General features: G+C 43.9%; 1 protein-coding gene across 1 annotated transcript in view; it reads right to left on the minus strand.

Annotated features, from left to right (window-relative positions):
* The window catches only part of LOC119649242 (zinc finger protein sens), a 62,720-nt gene extending 45,395 nt beyond the window's left edge, over nucleotides 1-17,325 (minus strand). The window contains exon 1 of the mRNA XM_038051308.1: nucleotides 16,947-17,325. Within this exon, the coding sequence (XP_037907236.1) occupies nucleotides 16,947-16,953 (7 nt within the window). The 5' untranslated portion in view covers nucleotides 16,954-17,325. The remainder of the gene's footprint in view (nucleotides 1-16,946) is intronic.
* Between the last annotated feature and the right edge of the window lie 3,091 nt (nucleotides 17,326-20,416).

Here is a 20,416-nt window from a genome sequence, read left to right on the forward strand (position 1 = left end):
ACGCTTTGAGTTGGGGTAACGCTACGACATAATGTCTCTAGGGGGCTATGGGCTGCATTATTCAATAACTCCTTTTTGTCGAAGTCTACCTGGAAGATACCATTATCACATCAAAGGATCATGAAAAACATCTTCAACATATTCGTGGGCTTTTTGAGGCCCATCGCTGCGCAAAGTTTCGAATTACAGCCGATATTTTGCCTACGCTGGCACTTAAAAGCCTCCACCATACAAACTCAAGGCCACGATGATATATGTATCCTTGTCTGAAAGCTCCTACCGAGCTTCAGCGCTGCATGAGGCAGTTGAATAACTACCGGCGATAAATTGGCTCAGCATAATGTTCGAAATGCTTGGACTGGTATCTCGCAGCAGACATTGCCTCTCTCTGCAGCAAAGTTACTATCTGTGAGGCACTCAGCAGTATTCTTCTTGACGATATCGTTAGCCATGGCAAAGGCAGAGCCTAAAATGTCGGTGCACAGAGCCAGGCCTGAAGCCGATCATACATCGTAGATGTTAAGGCTACCATACTGCCGTCTCAATAGATGCTCTAAAGCTGACATATGATACCTTACAACTGAAGGCGCCCGTCTTTTGACATGTCGGTACTCCTGGCATATTTAATACTTGAACGACCTCCGCCAACATAGCATCAATCCGAGGACTCAGTAACAACCCCCCTCCCCCCCCCCCCCACTCTGAAATCTACGACCCTTTCATCAATCAATCAGTTCCTAACTCCTCCTTTTGTGGCTGACAACCTATATAGCCTTTTTTGGTGCCTGGATGGTGCCAGAAAAAATATGGTGAATTCACCATTGCAATAGCAATTGGGGGGATGGATGGGTAAGTTTTCGTTATTGTTGGATCGGGCCATCACAACCAATTTCTCTAGGTTCTCAGGTATATCTAGACTCGTCGATTCGTTCCTGTTGTTGTTCGTTTTGTTGAGTATACACTTTACCTTCATTGGTCAATATAGTCCCAATGCAATGTACCCTGTTGCTTTCATCATCAACGGCGCAACAACCGGTATCCGGTCTAGGCCTGCCTTAATAGGGAACTCTAGATATCCCAGTTTTGCGCCAAGGTCCACCAATTCGATATCCCTAAAAGCTCTCTCCTGACCTATGCCATCGCTCCATCTTAGGCAGGGTCTGCCTCGTCTTCTTTTTCTACCATAGATATTGCCCTTATAGACTTTCCAGGTGGGATCATCCTGATCCATACGGATTAAGTGACTCGCCCACCGTAACCTATTGAGCCGGATTTTACCCACAACCAGACGGTCATGGTATCCTCATGTAGGGGGCCAAAAATTCTTCGGAGGATTCTTCTCTCGAACGCGGCCAAGAGTTCGCAATTTTTCTTGCTAAGAACTCAAGTCTCAGAGGAATACATGAGGACTGGCAAGATCATTGTCTTGTACAGTAAGAGCTTTGACCCTATGGTGAGACGTTTCGAGCGAAACAGTTTTTGTAAGCTGAAATAGACCCTGTTGCTTTGCTGCTAGAAAAATCCATTCTACATTTTACACTAGTAATCCATTTAACGTTCTGTCCCCTGCGTCAAAAACGAAGCTGATCATTTTGGTGCTGAATTCCCTGATCTGGTGGTTGGCAGAGGGTAGCAGCTGGTTTGGGATTGCACTTTATTTTCTTATCTGCAGGGCTTTATCAGTTCTGCTCCAATCTGTAACCCATAAAGTTTTGGACCACTCCTTCAAGGCTCTTCTTCCTGGAAGTAACTATTGACTGTCATAACGGCTCTTATTAAATATTGCTAATGTATATCATGTTTGCCCTTAATCAAGTCGGGCAGTTAAACTGTTTCTACTCCAGATAAAGCAAGGGATGATTTCTCTGGTTCAAAACTTTATTTTTCAGATGTTATTTAAACCAGAGCGGCTTTATTTGCTTCTTGACCCGTTTAGAGAGCCCCAATGATGTCTTCTCTACTCATCTCATGGAGGCAGATCCTGAATGGTCCTGATGTGTCTCTCGAGGCTCCCATCTTGCGGCTAGTGTTGTATAAACGTATTTCGACTTTCTCTAACCTCGACTTTTTTTGAGCTCTGTTGAGTCAAATGCGTGTTGTCACTGTTAATTACGTTATGCACTTTGAAACGAAAGCTGGCTCATTTCATGCGGGTATACGGTTGGGCTGCAAGAAATGCTTGTTAGATATTTTCCGCTTGCTTTGTGATGTCATATCCTTCTGTACGTCTCCATGTACTTGAGCAGAGCGGTGACACTCAAATCTGACACCCAACTACTTCCAACACTCCAAAGTCCTACATTTTGGTAGATATCATTATTTCTTGCGCCGAGCCAATATTTTCTGTAGAGCCTTTTTGGATCTGGATCAGTTTGGGTCCTTTCTAATGTGTCCATTTATTGCAGAGCTGATAACCAGTTCAGAATGCAGTTGCCATCAGTCTAATCCATGATTCATAAATCAATTTATAGATTTCAGTATTGAGTCGGAACGGCTGGTTTGACGATGAATGCAAGCTAGAAACGGAACGGAAGAATGCCACATACCGAGTAATGTTGCATTCTCAAAGAACGCGGGCACGCGCAGAGACTTATCACGAACTCCGTCGAGTGGAGAAGCGACTTCACAGACGGAAAAAGGAAGCCTGGGAGAACCACCAAGTCTATGAACTAGAAAAGTACAGGGAGCAACCGCACCAGGCGCGCAAGTTTTACCAACAAGTCAGCAGGATGAAGCCTTATACACCTCGATGCTCATCCTGCCGAGACAAAGAGGGAAATTTGATTTCCGACAGAATGGGCATATTGGAGCGATGGGTTGACTACTTTGATGAGCTACTGAACAACCAGAACATCGGCGAGTTGGAGGTCCCGCCAACTGAAGACGACGGACAAATACTGCCACCACCAAGTTTAGGAGAAACAGTCCGTGCAATTCATCGGCTAAAAAATCATAAGTCGTCAGGAGCCGATGGAATTACAGCCGAATTGGTTAAATATGGAGGCGACAGTTACACCAAGTGGTTCATCAATTTGTGCTCAAGGTATGCGACAGCGAATCAATGCCTGACGATTGGCAACGAGGCATTATCTGTCTCATACATAAAAGGGGAGATATCACACAGTGCAGCAATTATAGAGGTATCACGTTGCTGAGTACCATCTGTCAGATATTCTCCACTATCTTGCTAGGCCGGATAGCCCCATACGCCCAGAACATCATTGGCCCATACCAAAGAGGCTTCACTCCAGGCAAATCAGCAACAGATCAAATTTTCTCTCTGCGGCAAGTGATGGAAAAACTGTTGGAATATGGACAACAGTTGCACCATCTATTCATCGACTTTAAAGCCGCCTGTGATAGCATAGCCAGGGTAAAACTGTACACGGCTATGAGAGAATTCGGTATCCCGGCGAAATTAATAAGACTGACTAGGCTGACCCTGACCAATGTGTGAGGCCAGATACAAGCAGCAGGATCACTCTCAAGACCATTCGACATCAAAAACGGTCTACGACAAGGGGATGCCCTATCATGCGCCCTCTTTGACCTGGCCCTCGAGAAAGTGATCCGTGATGCTGATGTAAATGCAAGAGGTGCGATCCTATTTAAGTCCACACAACTACTGGCGTATGCTGACGATATCGACATCATGGGAAGAACCACCCGAGACATACAAACTGCCTTCATCCAGATCGAGCAGGCGATTATTGGCGCGAGATCTTGGGCTGCACATCAATGAGGAGAATACAACTTTGAGACCGTTGTCAATTTCTCCTACCTAGGGTCGAAAATCACAACCGATAACAGCTACGATGATGAAATCCGCGCAAGGTTGTTGTCAGCCAACAGAGCCTATTTCAGCTTACAAACACTGTTCCGCTCGAAACGTCTCACCATAGGGTCAAAGCTCTTAGTGTACAAGACTATGATCTTGCCAGTCGTCATTTATTCCTCGGAAACTTGGGTTCTTAGCAAGAAAAATTGCGAACTCTTGGCCGCGTTCGAGAGAAGAATCCTCCGAAGAATTTTTGGCCCCCTACATGAGGACGGACGATTCCGTAGCCTACACAATGACGAAATCTATGAGCGATACCATGACCGTCCGATTGTGGATAAAATCCGGCTCGATAGGTTACGGTGGGCGGGTCACTTAATCCATATGGATGAGGACGATCCCACTCGGAAAATCTATAAGGACAATATCTATGGTAGAAAAAGAAAAAGAAGACGAGGCAGACCCTGCCTAAGATGGAGCGATGGCGTAGGCCAGGACGCCAGGCAGCTTTTAGGGATATCGAATTGGCGGACCTCGGCGCAAAACCGGGATTTCTGGAGTTCCTTATTAAGACAGACCTAGACCGGATACCGGTTGTTGCGCCGTTAATGATGATGATATATCTTAAACGCATTTCTAGAACTCATCCTTAGAACTCAATCCAAACTCTTTTGTGAAGTTCTAGACGTAAATTCAGTTTCTGGAAGTTAGTCTGCGAAAACTTTCCAAAAAGCGTGATATATCTATGCCATCTGATTTGCTCTAAATACCAGGAGATAGAGCCACATCACATCAACCCCAGTAAGTCGAATCATAATAATTAAATAAGCCACAAATCTAATTGCTATACGCCAGACCTAAGCCCCATTAATAGAAAAATTTCACACATCAAAATACTCCAAATTTTATTACCTCAAAAAAAAAAAGATTGACAAAACTCCAAAAGCAAATAACGAGAAAGCTTATGTCCTTATCTTATCCTGATCGCTATTTCACTAATTGTCACATATCGATTTAATGTTCTTGGCATTAAAAGATTGGAGTGACATTGTGTCATAAGGCACAATTACGTGTAGGTGATAGTCAAACAAGTGCTCAGTCCTCTAATGAAAACAACCCTCATCAGGCCCCCCACATAGTCAAGTCCTCCCTGTCTCCTTATTAGATAATATACATAATACGATATTTCGACGTGGGAACATTTAACATTTTCTTTTCGTTTCTTTTTTGCCACCAGCAAAGGAGGAAGGAAGTGTGTAAACAATTGAATAGAGGGTGAAGGTGGAAACCTTGTGGAAGCTTCAGAGCGGACGTCCGTTCTACTATTTGAATGCAATTTACGTTTTCGTGTAGTTAATTGAAATATTACAACAAATTAGGAGTGTGGAGTTGATAAAATCATGTCCTTGTGGTACACTTGTGAAAATGAATTCGTAAACTTAAGAGCTATTAAGGAAATTGGTTGGAGTTTTGTCAAAGAGACGAGCATTGAATGGATTAAAACAAAACGCGAATCGTAACGACTTGATTGTACGTGGTATGGTTTGGGTTAGGGCCCTTAAAAAAGGTTGGCAGCATTGCCACTTCTCCTTCCCGAAAGTAACTCTGACCGTTTGATATTATTGCAGTCTTATATACAACGACCTTAGATCCAAAAGCGTCGCTCTTCTTGATGTAATAAGTGGGGGTGTTGAATTAAATGGTTTCCCAATGTCAGGATATTGATGAGACGACGTATCAACGAACGTCTCAAATCAAAAATTTACCGCAATGTCGTCCGTCCAGTCGCTCTCTATGGTTCTGAGTGTTGGCCGACCATAAAAGACAATGAACGGCGTCTTGCGGTAATGGAGACGAAGATGCTACGTTGGACACTAGTCACACGTTTAGATCACATCCGAAATGAGGATATCCGCGATCGTTATGGGGTTGCACCGATCGTGGAAAAGTTGCGAGAGAAGCGTCTTCGATGGTATGGTCACGCAATTCGTGCAAACGAGAATTCACTTGCCAAGATTGGTCTGAACATCGAAATCGATGGTAAACGACCAAAAGGCGGACCTAAGCAACGGTGGCTTGATACGATGGATGGGGATTTGAAAGCCTCGAGATTGCAAACAGATCAGGCATTCGATAGAACCAAATGGCGAAGCCGATCACGACGAGCCGACCCCGCTTGTGAACGGGACAAAGGCTGAAGAAAAAAAAGAAGAGGATATTGATGAGATTCTGGGAAGGAAGGTTATGGGTGAGATGCGGTTTTCACTTGTCGTGTTACAACCATTGCGTTTCTGAAAAAAGCAAAATCCTTTTTTCCTAATTCTTTTAGCATGAAAATAGGGTCTTAATAAAATTCGGCATACTCTATCCAAAAAATAGAAGGCGCTGCCCTACCTCGCCACAATTCTAGGAGCCACGGTTATTAATGGCTTCAATATTGCCTATCGGTTTCAAATCTATTGAAAATCCCTTAAGTGAAGAGTTCAGCTCCTCCAGACTACGTCGTAGAGTTCTAGAACAAGAAGTCCGAAAGGGGTTTTTCACCGTTGCTTGAGCCATCTTATTTGATGAATACTCATCGCGGCGAAGTGGAAAATAGTTCGTTGGTTAGCAGAAAGTAGACTTTACCACAATATTTCCATAAGGAGGGCTTTCTAGTCGTGCTTCTACTTTCTCAACAGAGCCCCTTGAAATCCTCTAAAGAAGTCTATATTTTCCGCTGAATTAGAACCTACCACACTGAATTCCAGCGTGCATGATCGGTGAATTTAAGACCACCTCAGCGTATATATTTACATACTAACACGATAATTTGAAATTGTCATTTAATGTTGTAAAACGTAAGGGTCTCTACTTAGAATTCGAACCACTTCACTGGTACAAACTACGCTAGTCCTTACCCGGTCCCCAGATAGGTGGTCTGAAGTCGAGCTGATAGTTCGGGTTTATACGTCGGTTAAGCTGGTGATGTATAATATATAATCTGTCTCCGCATCTTTGTGACTGGAGACTTTGAAACTGGAGAAGCTAAGCCTCGCTAACTCCTCCTGCAGCAAGTGGAGAGGAGTAGTGAACTGGTGGAATAATGGTAGGGAGGTGTCAAGGTTCCACCCAAGGCAAATACTTTGTTTTTCTTGAAAAGTTAGGCATTGGATTTTTAAGTTTAGCATCTCGCGTAATATCTGGATTAACACATTCCTCCGGTGACGTTATCCTAAAAGCCCTCGAAGGTGCAAGGAGTTCTTTAAGCCGAGCAAATTTAATTTTGACCATATGCTCACACAAGACATACATATATGTATGTTTATGGGGTTGGGTTTGCAGTCACTCGAAAGAACTAGTTCTGCTAAATAAAATTGTGGTTTTTATTCGTTTTTTTTTTTTGTTTTGAGTAAGGACTTTTTCATTATTTGATAGAACAAGAAACATAGTATTTAGCGGCAAGAAATTATGATTTCCGACCTCTAACGAGGTCAAAAATCTGCTGTCGCACCTCAGGAATTTTTTGTGACGTTTACGGAGATGACATCATAGGCGAGTCAGCGGAGCGGGAATGGCTCACAAAATTCAAAAATGTGGCTTTCACCTAAGCAGCAAGTTCCGTGCCGGACAACCTTGAGTATTCGAGGAAAATCGTCTGAGAACACGTTTGTAGGAGATCAGCCGAAAAAATACGCTAACATGTAAAACTGCCCAACCACCCTTTACTCCCTTTACTTGCCGAAAAATTAGAAAAATGGGTGCCTTATAAAGTCTACGAAAAGAGCAAAGAAAGGCGCCTTCACATTGGCTCTCAATATCTTGGCACCTTCAGGACCCAAGCAACGGTTCTTGTATCGAATCGTGATGGAACTTAAAGGAATCAGGAATAACACCAAAGCCAAGAGTCAGGCAGGAGCTTCATCCAAAAAAGACTATGATTTGCATTTGGTGCGACTGCCAGGTATAGTACATTGGGAGGTGATTGATAGAAATATTACGGCCTCAAAAACTAGCTCAACAGCCTCTCCGACACCAGGCTGGACAATTTTTAATGGAATCATCATCATCAACGGTGCAGCAACCGGTATCCGGTCTAGGCCTTAGCAAGGAACTCCAGACATCCAACTCGTCCGGAGGGAACTGGAAAAATGGCGTGTCACCGAACTAAGCATCATATAATCACAACGCCAGGATCACCTGCTGCTTTCAAACTCAGAGGATTAGCTTGGGAGAAACTGAATATCGCGAAAAAGGAATTCGATACCATGGTCCAACTAGAATTGGTGCATACATCAAATAGTCCGTAGGCTGCACCCTTGCATATGGTGCCTAAAAAGAATAACTAGTGGAGACCGTGCGGAGATTATCGCGCATTCAACGCGCTGACAAGTACCCAGTTCGACATATCCACGATTTCACCCAAACGCTCAGTGGTAAAACTGCCTTTTCAACAATAAGCCTGGTAAAAGCATTTAACCAGATCCAGGTAGCTGAAGAAGACATACCAAAGGCTGCCATCACAACACCGTTCAACCTTTACGAGTTTCCGTTGATGACATTTGGCCTACGGAATGGAGCGCAAACGTTCCAACGAATCATCGACGAGGCTTTGAGAGGTTTGGATTTTTGTAATACCTACATCAATGACATATTATTTGCTTCATCTTCACGTGAAAAGCACGGCAGCCACTTAAGAACTCTGTTCCAAAGGTTGAAACAATATGGACTAGACGTCAATTCAAGCAAATACGTTTTTGGTCTGCACGATGTCAATTTCTTGGGATACCTTGTCTCAAAGGAGATGACTGAATCGAAGTCAAAGCGATCCAATCATACCCGCAACCGACCAACATGAAGCAGTTTGGAGCATCCTAGAATATGTTAAATTTTTACAGAAGGTTCATACCTAGAGCAGCAACAGTACAGGCACCGCTCAACGAGATTCTTTGCGGTAAAATTAAAGGAAATTCACCAATGAACTGCACCAGCGATTCTACCCACAGCCTTTGAATCTTCCAAAACTGCACTGGAACGGACAACGCTGCTTGCACATCCAAAATCTGACGCACCTTTAGCCATTTTCTGCGATGCATCTCACTTTGAGATTGGATTAGTCCTCCAACAGCGGATTAGCTATTGCTGGCCTTTGGCTTTCTTTTCTAGAAAACTCAGTCTAGTGAAAAATAAATGCTGAGCCTACGACCGGACTCCTGGCTATGTACCTAACGATAAAACAGTTTCATCATATGGGTGAGGCAAAGGAGTTACGGATCGTAAGCCGCTAACCTTCACCTTCCACAAAAAGAACGAGTGATCGTCACGTCAATTTTGCCATTTAGATTAAATTGGGCATTTAGATTACCATCGATGACCAGGACGTATCCGATTGTGATAACTTTGTCTCTGACCCAATATCGCGCATCGAGAAGTTGCTATCAATTATCAATTATGCAAAGCTTGCAGCTCCTCAGTCCGCGGACGAAGAGGTCGAAATTCTACAACAAAGAAACACAGAGCTTCGACTAAAGCAATTTCAGGTTTCGGGGATCAGTTGCAAGCTATGGTTTTATGTGTCTACCGGTATCATCCGACCTTACATCACTCACCCATTCCGAAAAACTGTTTTCAACAACTTACACTACTTATCTCACTCAGCAACAAACGCCACCGTTAAACTGGTAACACAAAGGTATATTTGGCCATCTATCAAAACTGATTGCAGAAATTGGCCGCGTGATTGCAATAATTGTTAGCGATCAAAAGTGGGTCGTCATGTGACCAATTGGACCTTTGCGCCACCATCATCTAGATTCGAGCACGCTCATCTGGATCTAATCGTTATACCTTATTGTGAGAGGCAACGCCACTGCCTGACCATGGTAGACCGTTTCTCACGTTGGCCGGAAGTAGCCCTAATCCTCGATCAAGAAGCCATCACAATCGCCAGAGTTTTCCTTGACACATGGATCTCCAGGTTCGGCATACTACTTCGGATCACGGATCAAGGAAGACAGTTTGTTTAGAGGTTGTTTGAAGAACTCAGCAACCTAACTGGTGCAATCCGCATCAGGACTACAGCATACTACTCGGCGGTTAATGTCATGTTTGAGCGTTTTCACCGTCAACTCGAAGCGGGAATACGATGTTACTGTAGCCGCTGGAGGGAAGCATTACCTGTCGTACTACTAGGCATTCGCACAGCTTGGAAGGAAGACCTCGGTGTAACTACAGCAGAAATGGTGTAGGGTCGGCGATTAGGCCTCCCAGGCGAATTTTTTTACTGACAGTCTAACAACGAACAGGTATACAAGTCTAATTTTGCCAACGAGCTGAGACAGCATTTCCAAATGTCACGTGCAGTCAATATAACAGCAAAAGAATCTTCATATTCAAAGACCTAGCGATAGCAAATCACGTCTTCATCCGTAACGATGGTCCAAAAAAAATACTCTAACATCCGGGCCAGGGCCCATATCGGGTAATTAGTAGAACGGATAAGTTTTTTTAAGGTGGAAGTTGCCTGACGTATCATTACAATATGCATCGATGGGTTCAAACCTGCTTACGTGATGACCGACGACATCGAAGAGAACCCGATCTCGGACCAATAACAGGAAGCCTCCGTGGCAATGTCCACTCCCGAGAGAGACATCCAGGTGGTCAAAGGGTGCATAGGTTCCAGGGCGAAACGTGAATTGGTAACCACAATGGAGCATTAAACCTTAGAAACGCCTGCTAAACCAACAGCTCTACTGCCAAACCTATCTCCACCTCCACGTGGTAAAAACTGGGAGTTTTAATGAAAAACTGCAGACGGAGACAGATAAAGGCGAGTCTCCCGAGCCTAAAAACGGGAAAAATTGTACCAACTGGTCTTCCAGTTTGGATAGGGCTGATTACCCTACACGGAAAAGCGACGTTACGAAGCCACGAAAGGAGCCTGGGATAGGATGGATTTTACAACAATGAACCCGGCAACCAAAACGGAGTAACGATTTGCGCATTTTCTAATGGAGCGCGCTCCCCGTACAGACCGAATGCTGCTCAACAGCTAGCCGAAACCCTGGTTTCGCTCGGAATGTCTGACCATAGGGTCAAAGCTCTTACTGTACAAGACAACGACCTTGGCAGTCCTTATATATTCTTCAGAGACCTGGTTTCTTTCTGATTTCAGAAAATCTATAGGGACAATATCTATGGTAGAAAAAGAAGCCGAAGTAGACCCGGTCTGAGATGGAGCGATGGCGTAGGTGAGACAGCTTTTAGGGATATCGAATTGGTAGACCGCGGCGCAAAACTGGGGTGTCAGGAGTACCTTACTAAGGCAAACCTAGACCGGGTACCAGTTGTTGCGCCATTGATAATGAAAGTAGCCACTCGAGGACATTTTCCATGGCGATCTCCAGGCATCCACATATGAACAAAACGACAGGTTACGTTTCAATAATTCCTGGAGCTTCCGCTGCATAATGGACAGTTTTTTTATATATAGGATCACTCGATTGAACGCGCCATTAAACATTCACTTTTCAATAGACAAAAAGTCAGATGATAAACAAGAACGACAAAAACTTGACAACATGATAATTATTTTTTAACTAGGATAGACAATTTATTATTTCAACAAGACCCGAGGTTTTGAAAAACTTCATAGTGACTTCGGAAAGAGTGCACATCAGACCTCTGGAGTGATCTAATGAGCCAGTTAGAATTGGTAACTTCTGCTGTAGGGGTCTATAGCATTAAATGAAATGGCAAGGAAACTGAAGCACTGCCTCATTAAAAGTCGGACAAGACAAACAATTCCATTAAAAAATGAAAACTGGATGTCCTTTGCTCCACCAAAGAGTCCAGAGGAGCTAATATGAATGCCATTTACATTACCAAATGACAATGATATATATATATACCTCGCATACCAGGTTTATCCTCACCTGAGTTGCAAACGCAGAGCTGCATGCGACCAGGCGCGTGTCATGGGTTGCGGATAATGACATGACCCACCGGGTCAGCTACGAATATCGCAAGTTAACCTTGTAAATAAGTAGCCGCCGACAAGCAGAACGTCTCCTTTTGTGTTCGTCCTCCCTTACCGATTCTTACCTTTCAAGGGGAGTAAACCTCCTTAACAAATCCGTAATCCGGGGTGAAGGGATCGACGCGGACTATCGAATGAATTGCAGTGACGTTACACTGTATTTCAGCGGCTCCCCTCCAAATACCTTCCCTGCCTTTGGAGGTAACCATGGGACACTGCAACATTGGGGCAATTCTGATTGCCTCCCCAACACTCGTGGGAACAAAATTGGGGATAATTTTTCAAATTGTTTTGATGGGACCCCAGGGACACGAAGACAGTACCCAACATGGTTAAGGGTCGTTCAACAACACCAGAGCGGCTCTTCGCCCTTGGAAGTTGTGGCGGTTATGCCGTCAACCACCAGGGACGGGAGACCTAGGCATCGTATGGTTTGGACGAACCAACTTAACGAATTTATCGTCCGCGCCTATTACCGTGTCACGGATTTGGAACGGAATCCATCAGGGTACAGACACCGACTCCATGACGTGTTCATAACCCGCTTCCCGGAACTAAGTCATGTTCCGGAGCAGAACGTTGTCAATCAATACCGGGTGATAGTGAAAAATAATCGAGTTGCCCTACCAACTAGGCAACAAATATTCCAAGAGGTTTCACTTGAGCTCGGTCTGGAGTCACCAACTTACTGGACTGAACAAAGGAGCAATACGAATACTCCACTTATAAGGCACTCCATGAACCCTGTAATCAGGAGAAGCTTAGTGACTGAAGATGTCGACCCAATTTATAATGAGGCTTTGACCGCATTCCAGGTTGCATTCACAGAGTATGCTGAGATTCTCCCAGACGCTAGGCCAAAGATCCCAAAACTGAAGTTTACTTCGGCAACTACTAACATCATTACTGCCGTTGACAGAATTTTGGCTGATCGTTTGGCTAGCGAGATTACTGCTACAGAGGTTCAAAGCCTGATCTACGTTGCAGCTGCCACGGTCATTCGTCTCCATAATCAACATCTTAGAGCGAATAACAGAGGTATGCGCAGAAGGACTTTACCGTTCTGGGTATTTCGACTCAACAAAAGAGTCGAAAAGTTGAGAAAGGAGATTGGTCGTGTCACGTAAGCACTCCTTGGAAATCCATCTTCAAGAGTGCACAGATACGTTGCGAACATCATTGGAAACTACCATCTGTCCAATGATATCCCAATCAAAGAAATCCTCGAGGTGCTGAAGCAGAAACTTGCGGTATGCTCCAATCGCATCCGTAGGTATCAAAAAAGCTTTCAGCGAAGGACAGACAACACCTTGTTCTTCCAGAACCAACGGGGATTCTACAAAAATCTTACCAACTCAGGTAGGGAAAGTAACCTCGATCTGGATCAGACAGAAAACTTCTGGAGAAATATTTGGAGCGAATTCAGCCGTTGCAATTTAGAAGCAGCGTGGCTCCCACACCTTATGCATTCATGCAAGGCCCTCCTCGAAATGACCATGCCTGACGTAACTGAAGTTGACATAGAAGCAGCCCTTGACAAGGCAGGTAACTGGAAGGCACCAGGAGTTGACAAGATTCAGAACTTCTGGCTGAAGCGGTTCAAGAGCACTCACAGGATATTGGTAAATCAATTTAATCAGATGATTGCCGATCCTGATTTCGTTCCACCATTTTCCACCAATGTATCGTGATTTGACGTCGGATACCAGTCGACTCAGCTGTGAATGAGTACCTGAGTCAAATCAGAGTAATAATCTCGGTCGAGCGCAATGCTGACCACATTGCCTCCTACAGTATACTGTTGTGTACCGTTTCGGTCTTGAATGAAGTGCTCTAACACACTTCAAGGCCCTGATCCAATATGGATGTTGCGCCAACGATTATTATTATTATTTTTCACCAAGGGGATAACTTTCCTCATCCCCAAGGAACAGGGTGCCTCTTGCCCTTCAAAATGTTGACCAATTACTTGTCTTCCTACCATCTACAAGGTCTTCACTTCAGTTCTGTGCGCGAACATCTCAAAACATCTTGATGTTCATTAATTGATAGCTAAGGAGCAAAAAGGATACGCAAAAGGCTCCCGAGGCTGCAAAGAACAGCTTATAATCGATACGGTCGCTGTAAATCAGAAACGAAATATCTCGACAGCCTACATCGATTATAAATCAGTCTTTGACTCCATATCACATTCGGGGTTACTACAAGTGTTGTCCTTAAAACTGAGCTGTACGGGAAAAATAAAATCATGGCAATCAAGACCTTCGCCATTCCCGCCATCAGTTGTAGGTTATGCAACTGTGAAGAGGAGACTATCCAGCACATAAGATCTGCGTGCAGAATGTTGAGCAGTACCGAGTACACCAATCGTCATATCTCCGTCTGCAAGATTCTCCATCAAAACCTTGCGTTGAAGTATAACTTAGTGGCAACCTACCATCCTTACTATAAGTATATTCTGCAGAGGATCTTGGAAAATGAACCGAGTCAAACTACTGTGGGATCACACTACTGCCACCGACCACAGTGATAACCATAACAGACCCGATCTAGTTCTTCTTCTGAAGGAAGAACGAGCGTGCTTCATAATCGATGTAGTCGTATCGTTGGACCGGAACACTGTTGAAAAACAGCACGAAAAAATCCGGAACTACGGCCCCTTGGCAGACGATATGAAGCAGACTTGGAGACAACAAAAGATGGAAGTAGTCCCAGTGGTAATTTCAGCGACGGGATTAGTCCCGGAGAACTTACTTAAAGCGCTGAAAATGCCCGCTCTTAGGGCTGGACTCTACATGGAGATCCTTGCAACCTGTGCTAGAGTCTGAAGAGTCCTGTCCGGTAACAATCTGACCTAATGGGTTTCAGTCTTGATCCGCACTGTCTTCGATTCAAGATCCATGTCTCTGCAGTGTAGGACCACCGCGTCATTGGCTGAAGTGTTTGCGACAATCGGAATGTAGCAATGCAGCGTTAAAACGGATCATCGCTGTGATACGAGCCTTTGGATGTTGCCTTCAGCCCATCCTTAGGTTGGTCGCCCCTCGGTCCGGTTGGGCGGGAAGAGGGTCCATGGTTTTTTAACTATATATACATATACACCCCGAATTAAGTAACATAATTCAATTCTCATCTCAGAATTATGAGTCCAAAATGGAACAAAGTAACTCTCATGCTTAAGAGAGGAAACTGTCGTCTAATAGTACCAGCTCACTGCACGATAATAGTAATACTGAAGATCAATCGCAAAAGATGGCAAAAGGAACACATGGCACGAGGACAGTATTCAACAATTAGAAAGCCAAATATAAGAGTTAAGATGATCGGAGGAGGACCTTACTAGAGATCGATCTTCGATGCTTGGTATTATATCCTTGATAATGATAAAGAGGATAGCCAAAAATGGAATGATCGCCTCATGCAACACGGTCTCAGATTGAATCTTAACACAACTGAATTTTTGAAGACCGATCCCCATGAAATAGGCACAATCACTGTCAGCGGCAGTGATCTGTCCAGAACTGAGCAATTTAAATACCTCGGGTCAACGCTATCAGCCAATGGAGAACTGCGTTATGAAATTACTTCACGCATTAAAGCAACCTGGATGAAGTGGCGTTCCGCAACTGGTATTCTTTGTGTTCGACGTATCAACGAATGTCTCAAATCTAAAATTTACCGCAATGTCCTGTCGCTCTCTATGGTTCTGAGTGTTGACCAACTATAAAAGACAATGAACGGCGTCTTGCCGTAATGGAGACGAAGATGTTAAGTTGGACTAGTGGCGTGACACATTTTGATCACATCCGAAATGAGGATAACTGCGATCGTTATGGGGTTGCACCGATCGTGGAAAAGTTGCGAGAGAGGCGTCTTCGATGGTATGGTCACGCAATTCGTGCTAATAAGAATTCACTTGCCAAGATTGGTCTGAAAATCGAAGTCGATGGTAAACGACCAATCGGCAGGCCGAAACAACGGCGGCTTGATACGCTGGATGGGGATTTAAAAGCCTCGAGATTGCACCCAGATCAGCCAAATATAAGAGTTAAGATGATCGGAGGAGGACCTTACTAGAGATCGATCTTCGATGCTTGGTATTATATCCTTGATAATGATAAAGAGGATAGCCAAAAATGGAATGATCGCCTCATGCAACACGGTCTCAGATTGAATCTTAACACAACTGAATTTTTGAAGACCGATCCCCATGAAATAGGCACAATCACTGTCAGCGGCAGTGATCTGTCCAGAACTGAGCAATTTAAATACCTCGGGTCAACGCTATCAGCCAATGGAGAACTGCGTTATGAAATTAATTCACGCATTAAAGCAACCTGGATGAAGTGGCGTTCCGCAACTGGTATTCTTTGTGTTCGACGTATCAACGAATGTCTCAAATCTAAAATTTACCGCAATGTCCTGTCGCTCTCTATGGTTCTGAGTGTTGACCAACTATAAAAGACAATGAACGGCGTCTTGCCGTAATGGAGACGAAGATGTTAAGTTGGACTAGTGGCGTGACACATTTTGATCACATCCGAAATGAGGATAACTGCGATCGTTATGGGGTTGCACCGATCGTGGAAAAGTTGCGAGAGAGCCGTCTTCGATGGTATGGTCACGCAATTCGTGCTAATAAGAATTCACTTGCCAAGATTGGTCTGAAAATCGAAGTCGATGGTAAACGACCAATCGGCAGGCCGAAACAACGGCGGCTTGATACGCTGGATGGGGATTTAAAAGCCTCGAGATTGCACCCAGATCAGGCATTCGATAGAGCCAAATGGCGAAACCGATCACGACGAGCCGACCCCGCTTGTGAATGGGACAAAGGCTGAAGAAAAAGAAGAAGAAAAGAGGATAGAGATTTGGACTGGGTAAGGCTAGTATAACTGTATACAATGAAGAGTATGAAAGTGCGTGCTACATTACAATAATTCAGCCCCAAATATCTCTGATAATTTTCGTAGTTCATCCAAAACTGAAGTAGAGCTCAATAGTGGGGCGGGGACACTGGAACACTATTGTTTTGAGGCAAAAAGTTTAAAACTATGGAACTGACACTTTTCGATTTTGTACTCTCGTTAAACTATGACACAAAAAATAATAATAGCGAAAGTCATAACCACATTATACTCAACTTACCAGCCATAATCCTCAAAAGGAATCAAAAAAGAGAACTCCACCAGATGAATAGTCCGATTAGTAGTTTTCGACCCGGAAATTCACGCTGCAGAACGTCCCTCAATCACTTTCACTTATTAATTCTCCGATTTGTCCTCACATAGCAAAATGGAAAGTCCGGTTCATTGTGCTTGTAAATTTCACCTAATCCAATCCTTGCTGATTTTCTAAATCAGATTAATTGAGTGTCAGATTTCACATAAAATCACTGAACTCTCCCAACGCTTCCACTAAAATCTTAAAATCTTTTCTATGAAAAAATCTCGAAATTCTTTTTCAAAAAATTTAAAAATCCAAAACATTGACTGAGAACGCGTTTAATAAAATCGATGACCGTATGATTCGGTGCTTAGCACCTGACTGACTTAATCTACTCTTGGAAAGAAGATAGGAAGGTGCCCAAAAGACCACGAAGTCAATTCGATCCCATTCGATGCGGGCTTGAGCTCGAAACTCCTAACCAGCGCGGCGTACTCCCAATCCAATCTTACCTGAAAACAAAACAGTTTGATTACCCACCTGAGGAGATCTTAGGCGCGCAACTCTATCTTCGACCATGTGCCGTGCGGGGCACCCATATAAAGTTCAACCCCCGTGAGTGAGAAAGACAAAAGGTGGTAGGTAAGTACTGGCTCCTATGTATGAATAAAATTATCCCACCTTCTGGAAAAACGTTGGCTTCTCCAACACATGCATGAGCTTTTATTTACACAGTGCTTGGATAGGTGTTATAAATTTACCTGAGTGCTGGAAACGAAGAGAGATTGGTAGAAGGTGGGCTTTGAAACAGATTTGGTTCGGAATCGAGGGACACGCGACAGACGGTGTCAGACGGCAAATATACAAAAATTGTGTTGTTGGGTTCACCGGCTGACGATTGGGATAGTTCTTGTCTCATCCACGGAAAAGAAAGGTGAGCAGAAGAGCAATTTTGTTTCTGTCCGCGACATTCTCATGCATGGCTGGAGATTTTGTTAAATAGAAGGAATTGTAAACGTAAATCTATAGATAGACGTGCAACCTTCACGAAAGGTTATTAATATATTGCAAAAATCTAAAGAAAAAGATTGATTTGACTAATTAGGCTACTTGTCCAATTACTAATTAGGAAGTGTGGGCACAAAAGATGAATTGAATTGGAGGTCTGTCTTTAGGCGATAATTCTGATGAACCTTGATGGGCAGTATCTTTCGTCAGTGTTAAGTAGCTTTTCCGGGTCGCTCCTTATTATTTCTAGGCTCTCCCATGCGTCTAATGTATGAGCCTTATTTACATGTCGCACTAATTCCAGGCTGTTTGCTGTTACTGAATATCCTTTGATCCCTTGATAATAAGCATACCCACTGCTGATACCGTGTTGGCTCCTCGTCTTTCGCCCTCTCCCACTTCCTTGACGTGTCCTTGAAATCTCATCGTGATGAGCCTTTCATCTGTCCTATGTAGACCTTTTCTATTCTATTCTACCTTTGCGAAACAAAACCTTCTTAGAATCGAGTTGATATCTGCCTGTTCGTCTGTCTGTCTTTTTTTGACATTGAAAGGTGGAAAGGTTCAAAACCTTGTGCTGGATCCTACCATACTGTCATGTGAGACTTATACTCACTATTAATAAAAATAATTTAAAATTGAAATTAAATTAACTTTTATCAAGAATATAAAAAGATATTTATATTACTTAATTAATAATACATAATTAAAACTTAATCGAAACTAATTTACTTTTGAGTTATTATCTAAGTTACTTTTCCTTAAAAAGTTTTGAGAAAACATTCGTTTTTTTTGGCTTGGCGGGAATGAGCGGTGAGCCGCCGGCGGGTGGCGGACCAGACCGGCCCCCCACCATAAGGTCTAGGGGCACTCGGATCGGTCGTGGAGTCCGCAACGAGGAGGATCCAGACTTGAAAATAGCCAAAGTGAGGATAGCCAATCTTGAAAGGAGAAATGGCGAGCTGGCGAAGACGCTCGAAGATTTCAAAAAGCAAATGACAACATTGATAAAAAAAAATGAAAAGCTGACAGAGCAGCTAATGGCTGGGGAGGCGGGCCCGCCGTCTCCAAAGGTAGCCAGAAAAAAGGTTAAGCTATCTTCGACTACTTTTGCAATCATGGAAGAACCGGGCTGCCTTGAGGGCGAACAAGTTCTCGACGGCGAATCTGTCCGTATGGAGGACATAGAAAGCAGCAAAGCAGACGATACGAGAGTCGGCGACAACGGTGGCGAGGGAAATGTCCCAGAAGAGGATACTAACCAGGCAAGTTGCAATAGTGAAGATGGAAAATTGGGTGAGTTTTTGGTCTATGTTTCCAAAAAATTAAAGAAAAAAAACAAAACTCAAGAAAAAATGTTAAATAATGTTAAAAATAATGCAAGTACCAGTGAAAATTTAAAAAATAATGCAAGTACGAGTGAAAATTTAAAAAATGGTCCGACTGGGGATACAATTAGCACCCGAAATAAAGAAAAGGGGGAAAGGGTGCCCCCCATTAATGTTTATAAATTAGGTGGTAGAGATTTAGCCACTCTACTTAATAGGAGCGCGGGGCTCTCAAATTTTGTTATTAAAAAGACGGGGGCCGAGAGAGCCCAAGTCAAATGCAATAAAATTGCAGATTATAAAAAAGCACGGGAGGTCCTCGAGCGAGTGAAGGCTCCTCACTTCACCTACACTCCAAAGGAAGAGAAGGTGCAAACCTTCCTTCTGAAAGGCTTGGATGCGGAGGAAGAGCCCGACGAGGTGCTCAAAATGCTCCGGGAGACGGGAACTGAGGTTAAGTTCCTCTCAGTGTCACGGTTTAGTACGAGGAGGTCCGTTTTGGAAAAACAAATCCTGCCGCACTTCCTCGTGCAGATAAGCCCGGAAAGCCGGGGAAGCGATCTGATCGGCATCAGGTCGCTTAATTACCAGGCCATTCGTTTTGAGCGCCTGCTAAGGGGCGAAATAGTCCAGTGTCGAAGATGCCAGCGCTATGGTCACTCGGCAGTGAACTGTCAAATGACCTTACGATGTGTAAAGTGCGGGAAAGACCATACCGCAGCTGAATGTTCGCTGACTGAAGCAGATGGCAAGGAAAAAACTTTCTGTGTTAACTGCGGAAGCGGAGGGCATCCGGCTTCGTACCGTGGATGTCCTGTATACCGCAATGTTAAGGTCACAAGGCAGCAAGCACCGAGATCGGCCCAAAAAACGAAGGTGTCAGCGGCGTTGGATGGTACCGTCCCTTCGGCACCAATCGTCTCGGGGATCCCATTTGCAGAAGTAGTTCGACAAGGGGGAGCTAAGAAGCCCCAACAAGATGCAAGTGGCGGGATGAACACTATCCTCAATAAAATACTAACCATGTGTGAAAACATGCAGCATACGCTACACGTACACAATACAAAAATAAATAGCATAACAGAATATTTACACAAACAGCATGCCCGCTGCTAG

The sequence above is a fragment of the Hermetia illucens genome, chromosome 2 (assembly GCF_905115235.1).
Source record: "Hermetia illucens chromosome 2, iHerIll2.2.curated.20191125, whole genome shotgun sequence".
Lineage (NCBI taxonomy): Eukaryota > Metazoa > Arthropoda > Insecta > Diptera > Stratiomyidae > Hermetia > Hermetia illucens.